This window comes from Micrasema longulum, unplaced genomic scaffold, assembly GCF_059751315.1.
Source record: "Micrasema longulum isolate JH-2025_06_02 unplaced genomic scaffold, ASM5975131v1 h1tg001818l, whole genome shotgun sequence".
In the NCBI taxonomy this organism is placed as follows: domain Eukaryota; kingdom Metazoa; phylum Arthropoda; class Insecta; order Trichoptera; family Brachycentridae; genus Micrasema; species Micrasema longulum.
In genome coordinates, this window is record NW_028278992.1 from 115,934 (window position 1) to 130,918 (window position 14,985).

General features: G+C 35.1%; 1 protein-coding gene and 1 long non-coding RNA gene across 4 annotated transcripts in view; one reads left to right on the top strand and one right to left on the bottom strand.

Moving 5' to 3' along the window:
* The window catches only part of hppy (MAP4K3-like protein hppy), a 72,972-nt gene extending 70,748 nt beyond the window's left edge, over positions 1-2,224 (top strand). For all 3 annotated transcript variants that reach the window (XM_088238018.1, XM_088238019.1, XM_088238020.1), the window contains 2 exons: positions 435-1,080; positions 1,120-2,224. In XM_088238018.1, coding sequence (XP_088094144.1) covers positions 435-534 — 100 coding nt within the window. In that variant the 3' untranslated portion in view covers positions 535-1,080; positions 1,120-2,224. The remainder of the gene's footprint in view (positions 1-434; positions 1,081-1,119) is intronic.
* LOC148273878 (uncharacterized) lies at positions 647-2,707 on the bottom strand. Its single transcript, XR_015824441.1, has 2 exons — positions 1,111-2,707; positions 647-1,067 (listed from the first exon to the last, which is right to left on the bottom strand). It is a non-coding gene; the product is annotated as an uncharacterized LOC148273878 (long non-coding RNA).
* Positions 2,708-14,985: the final 12,278 nt, after the last annotated feature.

The following is a 14,985-nucleotide window of genomic DNA, read 5'->3' on the forward strand; positions in this document are numbered from 1 at the left end:
AACATCGGGAAGCTCACGGTACGCATATCTATGCACTAAAATGACATAGCTTCAGTATGTCGTCATAGTCAAAGATAAAATTCTCCCGACCGATTACGAAGATACACTACCGATCCCCCCAACATCAAGTTGTGAAGTAAGTACATCGGTTCGTATCAACGAATAGGTAAATGGTGATGTTGAATTTAGATAATAAAGGACAAATTAATGTAAAAAAAAAATGTGATATTGAAAAATGAACTTTTTGATTCTCATTTCCATGTTTTCCCCTTTTTTTACAGAAATATTCATGTTCCATATTTTTCCATGCATTCTCATACAAATTTTACCCCTAAATTATGATTTCACAGCGCTGAAAAGTTTAAAAAACATGTTTTACCGTTGATTGAAATGTTTGTCGACCTGCCTTGAAACATTGTGTCCTTCCTTTACAGAGTCGTGGCCTTGGAATCTCACATCCTGCGGACGGGTACCCTTGTCGGGGAGGACGGAAACGATCTTTACATCCTGGCGGGACACGAAGCGTCGTACTGAGTCTAATAAATCATCAATTATCCTAGCGGTAGGCGCCGATCGTTGCGTTCGGGAACATTTCTGTGTTGTTGAAAAAATGCTTTGCGGCACTCGTCCGGAAAAAACGCTTAAAAACGAATCCGTTACGAATTGAATTTGTAGAAATCGTTTATGTATAGAGATATAGAGAGACAGAGAAATTGTTATGGAACATTGAAGTCTAACTTAACGTATTGTGGAATGTTGCGGTTTATTGTTTTTAGTTGTATTTTAAATTTTCTTCGGCATTTCAAACAAGCACCACGAAGCGCACACAACGGTCAGCTAACTCTTCATAGCGGTAACTCCTTCTTAATAGGTCGGGATATACCTCGTGCGTACATAGTTTTGTTTTCACCGCTTAATTTCAAATCGTTGACCAGATTTCGTCGTGACCAACCACGTCAGACTGGCGAACGATTTGAAATTAAAACTGGTCAAAACCGATTACTGTATTTTGCTTATTGTAATCGAAAATAATTTATTGACAGCAAGCGTCATCTCATGGTAACACTCTGTCGACAGCAAGTGTCATCTTATGGAAAAACTACAAATTACCGTCGACAGCGAGTGTCATGTAATGGTGACACTAAAAATTGTTGTCTCATGCGTTGACACTCAATAATTTATTACCTCATTTTGCATGCGTTTTATACGAAAAAAAATGGTAATTCAAATTTTATATGAAAAGTCAGCAGCCAAAATTTGAATCTAAAATAATTTTGATTCTGACGTGGCTTTTTTATTAATTCTTCAAAAGACCTTTACAGAAATTCAATTGACATAATTTTTCTTGATCACAATGAATAACGCTGAAAAAGTTAAACTCGTGGTGATCATAAAAAAATGTCATGGTTTTGTGATTTTTTATGATCGCATCGGGTGACAACAAAAACGCTGATCACAAAGAGTGACACTGAAAGTGTCACTCTTTGTGACCGTAAAAATGTTGTCACGTAGTGTCACTCTTAATTAAAGTGTAATTTCGCCTCCTGTGATAAACATTGATGCTAAGCTATTTTTTCCGGAAAAGTGCCACATTTTTAACTATTGCTCAATGTATGGATTTTAATTCTAGAAATAATTTTATCGATTCTTTCGTATGATTTAAATAATGTTTTCATCACACTAGTGGCGAGTCTTCATATTAGGATATTAAATATTTTTATTATTACAGTCGAACTTGGTTATTACGAGGAAGATGGCGGCGACTGATTTTGCTCGTTATAGGCATTGCTCATTTTACCACAAAAATGATTGTATTAAAAAAAAAATTTGAAATAATGCAATCAGATGAATGTCTTCACAACAATAAAGGTTTCGGCTCTTTAACTTCGCTAAAATCAACAGACGGAAGAATTGAAGAAATGTGGATGTTCAAACGTAGGCAAATGGCGAATGTTGCACAGTGTGTAAAGTGGCCACTTAAACCAGCCAATGACTGGTCGTAAGCCCTGTAAATGCCTAGACTTCCATATTCCCTTCTCTAAAATGTTCTCCGTCCCTGTTGTGATTTGTTAATAGTTTTGAGCATCTTCATCGTACATCGCGGAAATATCGCAATTGACCTGTTGGCCACCGCTGGTACAGCTGGCGCTAGTTTTTGCCATATTATGATTTTGTTATAGCTATTTTTTTAATTTTATTTAAGAAGATATATTATACGGATGTAGTGAAAATATAAAAGGAAAAATAATGAAACCCACTAAACCGTAAAACTGGCTTGTCAGCAAGTTTCTTAGTTTTCCAAAGAAAAAAGTTAAAAAAATTATTTACAGAAAAACCTCATGTTTACGTTCCTCAATTTTACGCCGCAATGTGTAGGTCCCTTATTTTCCATGCATTCTCATTCAAATATCCCCAAATTAACGTTTTTTACGTTTTTCATAACCCCGGTTTTACGTTGAAAATTTTTCGAAACTCATTCGATCTGTCAAAATGGTGAATAAAAAAATGTGTAAATTGTTGTCTCAAACTAAATTCAAAGTGGGTTCAGCGTAATTGACCATTTTGTTTAAGTGTCTTATTTTGACATTTTACTCGATTGTGACACGCGGTCAACGCATGTTTAGGAAGAATAAAGTCTTTACATCAATAAATTACGATGCAGAAAGTTTAAAAAATTGGCAATACAAATATTATTTGAAGTTATAAACATAATTAGGAAAGAAGATTGTTTAAACAGTTATCTTAAAAGTGTGAAACAGTTTTGCCGCGATGTAAATGACAGTTGAAATTCTGTGGTGCCATACAAAAAAAAAGTGATACCATATAAATAAAATTTCACGATATTTAGGGGAAAAATCATTGTATGCATTTTATGCTAATTCAAATTTTTATTTTCATGTTTTTAAAGTTAAGTACCTACATAAAATTATTTAAACATGTTTTTTTTAATGAAATCATCGGTCAATATGAACAATCCATAATTATGACCGTTTTTACAATTTTTCTGCAGTTTTTCATTTCCTCACTTAAGCGTTTTCCTCCGTTTAACACTTTTTTGCTGGGCCCTTGAAAAACGGAAAACAGGGGTTTTACTGTAAATTAAAAAAGTAAAATAAACATTTCACACATAAAATATATTAAAAAATTCAACAGTATAATGTTAACATAAACTAATAATCAATATGAAGCCTTGTTTCATATTAGCCGTTGAATTATTTTTTTCTTAAATGTTTTGTCAACATTTTCTTTTGAAATCTGCTCAGGGAATCTGATTGTAAATTTTTGGAATTGTATAATGAAGTGTTCTTTGGCCATACTTGTTTAAAACCGCAGTACTAACAAGCCTTCGCGTTGTGCTAGCCTTGTATTATGTATATACCTTTTCTGGTAGGTACTGTCAAACCGATACCCAGAAACAAATTTGAGCCATAAAATAGCATTTACGGACAGGCACTCTTGCTTTTTGAAAAGTTCAGATACCCCTTTCGTATCAATTCTAACATAACATCAATAATAACCAAGTTTGACTGTATTTCATCGAATCAAATGAATTTTCATCAATGAATTATCGAAACTAGGCTTAGGGAACAATGACAGTCAAAATTGCATGATTTTAATATATTTTATTGTATTTAAATGAGAACTTTGAAGTAAAAAGAGAATGTGCAATAGAGTGAGTCGATGATGTAAAAAGTTTTTTTATTTTTTTGAACATCAAAGTGAAAGGGGTCTTAAAAGTTGCATTGTGGATCACATTGAACGTAAAAAATATTTAAAAAAATATTCCATACTACTTTTGGCCCTCGACCGAGGTTTGAAGTTTATCACTGTCGGAACATTTTGTTAATTATCTATACTGCTAAAATCATTTTTTTGTTAGTAAAGATATAACTTTATCATATTACAAATTCGAACACGTTTTAAAACTACCGAAATGCAAAAATTTTACACTCCGCAGAACTGATTCCGTTGAGCGCCTGGCTAATATTGACAAAAACAATGGCTTATTAAAACGATGCTACCCATTTGTTACAAAATAAAGAGCAACTCACGCCCTTTGATGCTTATTTAATAAGATTTAATGCACATTATAAAATTTAATTAGGCTGATTTTCTTACTTAAATACGAAATGATAGCGGATTTAGCGCAAAAATCGTCCTTTTTGAAAACTTCAAGCTCTAGTTAAGGGCCAATAGTAGTATGGAATATTTTTTTTGATATTTTTTGCATTCCGAGTAATCCAAAAGGCAACTTTTTAGACCCCTTTCATTTCAAAAATTGGAAAAAAAAATTATCGGCCCACCCTAATGTGCAAGTTCGGGTATTTAGAGGACGTATTGTTCGGTTTGAGTGATCACCCGCTATGTCGTTGTAAGACTGATGGAATCCTCTGAACGCATTGTTGCCTAGTTTGAGAAAGCACTCGTCCAGGATTCTGGTTCGGTCTCGCACACGGAACTGTTTTCTTCATCCGCCTGGACGCGGAGACGGGTAGGTCTCAACAAGCAAGCCCTGTGAATGCCCAGACTTTCATGTTCCGTTCTCCGTCTGCGTTGAAAATATTCCTAAATCTTCCTCGGACAAATCCCAAGCGTATTAAATTCCATATTTGCCTACATACATTTGAACAACTCAAAATTTTGCACTCAAACTATTGATATTTTAACTTGTTTTAAATCATCGAAATAACGAACTTATGCCGACCGGTTTCGGAACCACAAAAAAAGTGTGTTTTGCACACACTTTTTTTGTTCATTTATACTTTTGTGGAATAGCTGTCAAATCTTAAGAAACATGATCTTTTTCTTCTTTTAACTTTGTGGGACTCACCCGGAAACCAAAGCCCACTGTCAGCTGACCTATCGCCTTATGGATAATGCAGAAGGTGAATCAAGCATTTCCTGTACTTAAACAGCAAAATAATCAAAACATCTAAAATACTGATTGCCCAGCATGGATGTCAAATTGCTGACAGCTAGGGAAATAGAAAATGACCTCAATTTCCCACTGGGAAGTAAAGAGAACACTATGGACAACTACTATAACGACAGTAGCTCCCGATGGTACCTAAGTACCATCAGTCGGTGATGAAGAAATTAACAGTTTGCAGTTCTCGCCATCGCCCGTGCTCCATTACCGATTCTGTATTATATTATTCAACATGTAATAAAAAGACATAGCACAACGCGTTTTCTTCTGTTATATCCAACTGGCGTAGGAGCTCTTACAACCTAGTAAAGTTAAGCATATAGCGCCCACAAATAATTTCCAGATTTTTTATCGGTATGGCATTGGTTTAATTATTTTTTTGATTCAAACAATGTCAAAATATGAATCATTATTATGGAGAATCAATTAAATATTAATGAAACTATATTTAACAATTTGAATAAATACATTATGTAAACTGGTTTAGACACGGTCAAGTAACATACGATTCTAGGAGATAACACCAAACTTATCTTGATAGGATTATCAACGTTTAATTCTTATGTTTATAAATATAAATAAGTAAATAAATAGCATCTGTTCTTGGTAATATATTAGTGACCGCGAGTGTCATCCCATGGTAACGCCAAAAGTATGTTCTACCGCGAGTGTCATTTTATGGTAACATCAAAAATACTGCCTTGACTGCGAGTGTCATTTCATGGTAACACCATAATACGGCCTACTCTAAGTGTTATATCATAAGAATACTGTTACGTTTTTTGTTTAATAGTTCCTTATTTAAATTCTTACTGGTTTTGGTGCGTGCCATACCAGAGTATTGTTACTCCGGTGGGTACTAATAGCGTAGTATATAAAGACAGCACAAGGGCTATAATCTCTCTCTATTTTGTTTTTTCTCGAAGTCTTCGGTCGTCACGGAGCGCACTGTGCTTTAAAATAAATTGTATACAGTCCACTATTATCGAGATCTTTTATTTAGTAAAGATCGCCGCCATATTTATTGAATTGGCTACAGCCACCAGCACACAGTTTTCCAAATACTATGATATGTCCTACCGCGAGTGTCATCTCATGGTAATGCTGAAAATACTGCCTGATCCGCAAGTGTCATATCATAATAATATCATGATTTGTCTTACCGCGAGTGTCGTGTCATGGTAATACTATATTATTATGTCCTACCGCGAGTGTCATCTCATGGTAACACTAATAATACTGCCTCATCCGCAAGTGTCATATCATAATAATATCATGATTTGTCTCACCGCGAGTGTCGTGTCATGGTAATACTATATTATTATGTCCTACCGCGAGTGTCATCTCATGGTAATACTAATAATACTGCCTCATCCGCAAGTGTCATCTCATAATACCATGATTTGTTCTACCGCGAGTGTCGTCTCATGGTAATACTATATTATTAAGTCCTACCGCGAGTGTCATCTCATGGTAATACTAATAATACTGCCTCATCCGCAAGTGTCATATCATAATAATATCATGATTTGTCTTACCGCGAGTGTCGTCTCATGGTAATACTATAATATTATCTCCTACCGCGAGTGTCATCTCATGGTAATACTAATAATACTGCCTCATCCGCAAGTGTCATCTCATAATACCATGATTTGTTCTACCGCGAGAGTCGTCTCATGGTAATACTATAATATTATCTCCTACTGCGAGTGTCATCTTCTGGTACCACAAAAAATATTTGCTTGACCGCGAGTGTAATTTTTTATTAACACTAATAGCATGGCCTTGACTGTGAGCATTACCTGGGTACGTATTCTGATGGGAAGTAAAAATTAATCTTTAATTTTACCTACAAAGTAAAGTTAAGTTTTCTTTATGAAAAATAGAATATGTTTACATTTGACTTTTTTTTCAATTAAAGGTACTTTGAATTTTTATAAAAATATTCACACTTTCATACATAAACGGCCTCCGTGGTGTAGTGGTCAAGACGCTTGACTCACCACGGAAGGTTCCGGGTTCAATTCCCGGTGAGAGAACACAAAAATTAAAATGTGTTTTTTCTCAAGCCTGGGTGTTCTGTGATGTAATTCGCCACTGTAATTGGGCCTCCTGGCCGGTTGTGGTGTTGAAATAAAAAATGGATAAAGATAAACATTGATATTAGTTAATACCGATGAAGATATCCCCTTTTGTTAACCATGGAGTTGAAACAGTGTTTGATTTATTTTGTTTTTTATTGCTTACTTCTTGGCATGAACACTTGACAAACTTACTACTATGCTCTATTTTTTATAAATTCGTTGATATCATTTTAACTTTGCTGGAATTCAACTCGTCCATGCGCTTTGTAGCTGCACGATGATTGGTTATCTAGCTTTCATATATCAACTTTAAAATACCTAAATTTTGAAAATGGGGCCTAGGATTCCAATCGTCTATGCGCTTAGTAGCTGCAAGACGTGTTGTAATCTTACTCCTTTTTATTATTCCTATTATTTTTTAAAATATCATTAATACACTAAATTTATTTTGTCAATTTTTAAAATGTGTAAATGGGGACTAAATTTCTAACTGTCTATGCGCTCTGTAGCTGCAAGACGTCCTGTAATCTAGCTCCTATCTGTTATAACTTTTGATTGATCTTAATTGAAAACGAGGAACTAGAATCCCAACCGTCCATGCGCTCTGTAGCTGCGAGACGTACTGGGATATTTATTAATTGTACAGTGCCCTTGAGGTGATTTTCACAAAAATGGCGCTATATAAATTATCCAACTATATATAAGATAGCCATTCATAATCGCGGCCCTGGCATGCGATTTTGCCCTTAGTGTACACGCATTTAAAACGAAATATGAATGATTTTACTTAGAGATGATTTATCTTTTTGATTTCACTGATAATCATGGTAAGAGATTACCCCTATCACAGTCACCGATTACGACGCAAACATTTTTTTGCGTATCATATTTTGACACTCACAGTGCCAGCTGATTTTTTTTTAATTTTAAAAATAAATATTTGCATTCTTTTTATTTAACGAAATATTTCAATTTTGGAGCCGTTTTCAACGAGCCGTAAGTAACTCGCTATTAAAAAATGAGAATCAAGTTGGGGCTGAGTGCGGTCCGAACCTCGGGCCTCCGATCCGTGAGTCCGCAACCCGCTTGTTTGCGGTATTAACGCGGTCAAATATATTAGTTATAAGTGGAACCAAAAAATTGATGTTATTTATGTAAAATGGCGTTCTAGTTATCAGTCACTTTGATAAACTCGCGTTTCCGTATTGAGTGTAAATTGAGTTTTTTTTTCTAAGCAATACGCTCAAAAGATGAAGCAATCAGCTATAATGCGCTCAGTAGCTGCAAGACTTGTTGTAATCTAACTTTTATTTTGAGAAATTAGTTTTTTAAAATACCACTTAAACATTTCATTGTCAACATATTACAACAGAGATGAAGAACATTTAAGAGAAGGTAATATAGAAGTCTAGGCATCTACAGGGCTTATGACCTGTCAATGGCTGGTTTACTTCACAAACACTTCACTGGCTGGTCAATGGCTGGTTAACAACACAAACTTCACAAAAATCAACAGATGAAAGAATCGAAGGGCTATAGATGTTCAAATATAGGCAGAATGGTGAATGTTACACAGTGTGTAAAGTGGCCACTTAAACCAGCCATTGACAGGTCATAAGCCCTGTAGATTCCTTGACTTCTATATTACCTTCTCTTAAATGTTCTTCATCTCTGTTGTAATATGTTAATATAAACAGCTCTTCAGGGAGTCGAATCCAGTCCTTGTCTACAAAAATTTGGACAAACTCAAAATATTGTTGATTTCATTGTCACATAAAATAAAAATAAAAAATGCAAATAGCTAGATTACTTAATGTCCATGCGCTCTGTAGCCGCAAGACGTGCTGTAATCTAGCTCCCATATATCAGAATTGGAGACGAGGAACTAGAATCCCAACCGTCCATGCGCTCTGTAGCTGCAAGATGTGCTAGGATATTTATTTATTGTACAGCGCCCTTGAAGTAATTTTCACAAAAATGGCGCTATATAAATTATCCATATGTATATAATATCGATGGCAGCTTGTATACTATCGTATCCTACAAAATGTCTTTTGACTTTGACTTTTTTTTTCAACAGTGAAGTAGACAAAAACACAAACAAACCATCACGCCGTTTCCCCGTAAGGGTAGGCAGAGAGGATAGAGCGCCACATCACTCTATCTTTGCATGCAGATCTCGCTTCCTCTACATTCATACATCTTCGCATGCACGTGCGCCGATTATTCCGACATGTCCATCTTCAAGTGTTTGTTGGATTTGGTCATGCCATGTCTTTCTCGGGCTTCCTCAATTTCTGCATCCATCAACATTCGCATCGTAGATATTTTTAGCCGTTCTTTCGCTGTCCATTCGCTCTACAGTCACTTTCTGTGAAGCTGCCATTTTCTGTAACATAGCTACACAACTATTCCATCTGTTGACTTTGTTGAGGAAATGTGGATGTTTAAACATAGGCATAATGGTGAATGTTGCACAGTGTGTAAAGTGGCCACTTAGCTTAGACCAGCCAACGGCAAGTTATAAGCCCTGTAGATGCCTAAACTTCTATAGTCCTTTCTCAAAAATGTTTGCCTCCTGTTGCAACAAATTTAGATCTGAATAACTCCCTAGGGAGGAAATCCAGCATGTCTGCAAATATTTGGACATACTCAAAACATTGTGGAACAAAAACATCTAATAACAGCCCTCCTGAAAATTTACCTGGGAAGTATGTTCACTAGGGACGGAAAGGCCGAGAAAGATATTGAAAGGAGGGTGAGTGCCGGGAACAGGGTGAACGGTGCACTGAAATCTACTTTGGCAAACAAATGTTTATTGCAGGAGGCTAAACTAGCAGTTCACAACGGAATTCTAGTGCCAACTCTAATGTATGGGAGCGAAGTATGGAATTGGAAAAATGATGATGAAAGTAGGTTGAATGCTGTCGAAATGCGATCCCTCAGGCGAATGTGTGGTAAAACGATGTATGATAGGTGCACAAATGTCGAGATCTGTGAAGTGTGTAAGGCTGAGACATGCATTATCGACAGAATCAAGAAAGGGGTGCTGCGTTGGTTTGGACATGTAGAGCGAACGGACAGCGAAAGAACGTCTAAAAGGATCTATGATGCGAATGTTGATGGATGCAGAAAACGAGGAAGACCGAGAAAGACATGGCACGGACAAGTCCATCAAATACTTGAAGATGGACATGTCAAAAGTAGGAATAATCGGCGTGCGTGCATGAGAAGATGTATGAATGTAGAGAAAGCGAGGTCTGTATGCCAATATAGAGTGGTTTGGCGTTCTATCCTCTCTGCCTACTCCTACGGGGAAACGGCGTGATGGTTTGTTTCTGAAAGGTTAAAGTCAACATAGCTGGCCATCGATAAAGCTCCTTGCCTAGTAATTAAAATAATTTATGTGAAAAATAGTGGCGATTTAATGCCCTCTTACTTTGTAAATTATAAATTTGATTCTTTATTAAAGGCCCTATCATAATTATTATTTGATACACAAATTGCGGGGTATTTAAATATTTTTTCTGTATGAAGTTAAGATGATCGGTCTTACCTTCATGTACAAATAAAAAAAAGTGTTCAAGATGCGCTGCGATTGTTGTACCAATGTAGTGCCCTATGCACCAGTAGGTGTGGAAAGGGAATGATGATGACTTATAATATATAATAATTTATATAGCGCCATTTTTGTGAAAATAATTGTTTCGACAAGATTGATTGAAGACATGTGCTTAGGGCACCGCATTGATACTTCAGATTCCAGACTAGAGACTATGAAATATTGCAGTGTGGAGTGACTCGAATCGAACTCGGGACCTTAGGGTTATGGTAAGCAAATGTGCTGACCTCTACACAACGAGGCGGACTAATCTCCACTCGATTTTCTTTTTTAGAGCCCTGTTTCTATTTCACAGACAGATATGTTGTATTCTTCATTCCGCCAGACATTTATTCAGCGTATTGCTAGTGAAAAAAAAAAAACAATTTACACATTATAAAAATAGATTTATCGTAATATTTAAAAATAAGCCTTAATACTTATATTCCAATCGATCTAGATCTATAAAATATTATATAAATTTAAAAAATATTTAAAAATGAATATTTTTAATTCATCACATTAAAAAGACCAAGAAAAAATTACGCAATAGCAAAATTGCTTTATTTTTCTTCTGCTAAACAATTTGCCCCGATTTATAGCACCAGTATTGCCATCCTTTAAATTAAATACGTGTAGTTACAATGTAAACACTGTGTGACAGCCGTCAGTGACAATTTAAACGGTGTTCTAGAACACTTTTGAATCTATGGATATTTATTTTTAACGTAGCTTGATTCTAGATGTGTTTTATCTGCCCCGTATGAAATAAATTACATATAAGAATACCCCAAATATCCTGTGTACCTTAAATAGAAAATTTTAAATATATTCTGTGTATAAATTGGATTATATTTTTTTCCATATGTAAATAGTTTATATGGTGAGAAATATAAGATATGTATATTGTATTTTTGATCTGAAAAACATATATTAAATTTAATCAAATCATGTATAGGTGATCGTTGTTCAATTATTAATGATAATTTTTTCATATTTAAATTTATTGCAACAGAGGGAAAACATTATTGAGAAGGGAATATGAAAGTCTAGGCATTTACAGGGCTTATGACCTGTCATTGGCTGGTTGAAGTGGCCACTTTACACACTGCGTAACATTCACCATTCCGCCATTGACTTTGAATAACTGCCTAGGGAGAAAATCCAGCCAGTCTGCAAACATATGGACATAATCAAACATTTTTTAATTAACTACCTGGTAAAAGAAGAGGTATAAAAATTGGCAAATTGTTTTCAGGCGTTGCCTAGTAGGTGATTGGGTTCAGCCGGGTGAATCAGGTTTCAGCTCCTTTACTTCACAAAAGTCAACAGATGGAAGAGTTGAGGAAATGTGGATGTTTAAACATGGGCAGAATGGTGAATGTTACACAGTGTGTAAAGTGGCCACTTAAACAAGCCAATGACAGGTCATAAACCCTGTTAATGCCTAGACTTCCATATTCCCTTCTCAATAATGTTTTTCCTCTCTGTTGCAATAAATTTAAATATGAATAACTCCCTGGGGAGAAAATCCAGCCAGTCTGCAAGCATTTGGACATAATGAAACATTGTTATTAATTTTTCATGTTATTTATTAGAATATGGACCGGTCCCAAGCAAAAAATCACAAAATAACCAAAGAATGTATAATTTCTTTACCTTTCGTTCTTTGGTCGTCTTCAAACATATTTTCATATTAAGTTTGTGTTAACTTATATTTGTATATCTGCATAGGCCACTGGATTGTCACCCCGATCGCGGCTTATCTCGATCACCCGATAAGCGAGGAAATATTGCTGGAAATCAGTTGCAAAAGAGGGATTATGACACGCCATTGGCTGGTTCATTCACCGTTCCGCCTATGTTGAGACATCGATATTTCCCCAACTCTTCGACCTTTTGATTTTAGCAAAGTAAGAGACGAAACCTCATCAACTTCCCATAGTCCTTAAAATGTAACACGATTAGAATGACAGTTGTCGGAAAAAGTGACGACATAACTTTGTAGTAACGTCAAAGGAGTTATTTATATTGACACGCGAAAAATCATTTGTATCTGGCGTGTTAATTAATTTTTTTATTACAATGCTTGAAACATAAATGAACATTAATGTATAAAATCAGCTTTAAAACCAAAATAAACCTACTTTTTAACGACGTTCTTAACACACAAGGTTACATCATTTTGCAAAAACGTTAGAGATGGGACAAATTGATTGAAAAAAAAAATTACTTGTGTGATGTTGTTCATGAAAAAAGTATGAATGTCTAATTTTTTGGTGAACAATTATTTATTTATTTATACATCAACGGTTCAAAGAACCTTTTACAAAAAAATAATAATTTACATAAATAATCACAGCAGTGCACAATAATCATGTAGTACATAGTATGACATAATATAATAATTAAAACTAAACATATTATACAAAAAGTTAAAAGAAACATAACATTTCTAAATAAAGATAGCAATAGCCGTGAGAAAATCTTTTGTACTAAATATAAATATAACACAGTAAAGTTGAGAATAACTAGATTATAATAATAAAATTATGTTAAACACACTATAATAGGGTAGTTTTTGCGTTTTTTTATATCAATTTTCGGAAACAGAGTTTCATGATTGCATGAAATAACTGATAAAATCGATTTGATCAGTGATCAGTAATTTCCCATCACGAATGAAATTAGTTTGACTGCTGTCATTCTAATCAAGTTATATTGTTAAGGACTATGGGGCAGTGGTCGGCAAATCTTCAATCCTTCCCTGTAGAATGACTTGTAAAATGTTCAAAGTACTCGAGTTTTCCTTTCTCTATGGTCTTCAGAGAGTACTGGAGAGTCTTTTTTCATCCGTCGGAGGACGTCATCGTTTCATACCCCTCAAGTTACTTCTTCAATTATTAATAACATAAACGCAATTTAATTTAATTTATCAATTAATAAAATCAATATTGACTTCTCATTTAAGACTCTGAAAATGTTAAGAAATATGTCTTTGACTTTACATCTCTGAGATTATTATCGGAATTAATTTAGAATTTTAGCATAATTAGGTTTTGTTATCTTAAACATTTTTTACTAGTTAAAATTACTTGTTTATATTAATGTAATTGCTTTTTTTTATTTATCTCGTAAGACGAAGACGGTGGTATGAATTGCTTGTAAATATTATGTTATAATATTATGAAATATTAATTTGAAAAGGTGAAATATATATATACTAAATTTCTTAAGTGTTTTAATTTATTTGTTTCCTCGATAAACTTGTAGCTACATTCCTTTTTATACTAAAACCATCATCATGATCATTCCATTGTCCGCTTCCTAGTTTGGAGCATAAGGTGTCCACAGACAGCCGTCAGACACCCGCTCTGTCAGCAGCGGACGTCCAGGATATGAGCGATGTTTTGCAACGTATTTCGACCATCTTTTGCAAGAAGGTAAGGTGATCAGTCCTACTCTTCAGGTGCCAGTCCAGGAATGATGAAATATTAGTTTAAACGAACTTTAAAATCAATATTTCACATCCACCCTGCCAAGAACCTCGAGAATGGCTGGCGAACGCGTAAACCACTACACAACGGGGCTCTGTTATCTCCGCTCGATTTTCTTATTCAGGATTTTAACCCAAGAGCAGCCATCGAGCCGGAAACAATCCTCCCAGATTCTATTTCACATACAGCATGTATTATTTATCCACCTGGACTCAGGAAGTATATATGGAGTAAACCTGGACACATAGCGTATATATGGTATAAAAATGGCGGCCTCCATGGTGTAGTGGTCAAGACGCTCGACTCGCACACGAAAGGTTCCGGGTTCGATTCCCTGTGAGAACACAAAAATTAAAATGTGATTTTTCTCAAGCCTGGGTGTTCTGTGATGTAATTCACTACTGTAATTGGGCCTCCTGGCCTGTTGTGGTGCAAAAATAAATAAAAGTACTTATGGTGTCGACGAAATATCTCCAGTCCTCTGTCTGCGGTCAACTCCTGTCTCCTCCCAAGTCTGGTTCGATTCCATAGTTCGAAGTTCAACTGTCAGCTGTGGACATCCAGGACCACGAGAACCTTACGAGTTGTAAAGTAGGCAAGCGCGGTTAAGGCTGAGGGAGGCATCCTAAAATCATTAATTTTTTTATTGATAATTGGTTCGTTTTTTAAAAATTCTATAGATATATACTTTTACACATCTAGTAAATATTATCACTGTAACTCTCCAAAAAAGAGACTAACTCTCGCGCTTGGAGAGTGACTTACACTGTTGTAGTTGTTTATTTTTTATTATAAGAGTTCATATAATTTTAAATACAAGTACATGAGAAAAAAATAAAAACATAGGATATGTAAAGAAAAAACATAAAACAA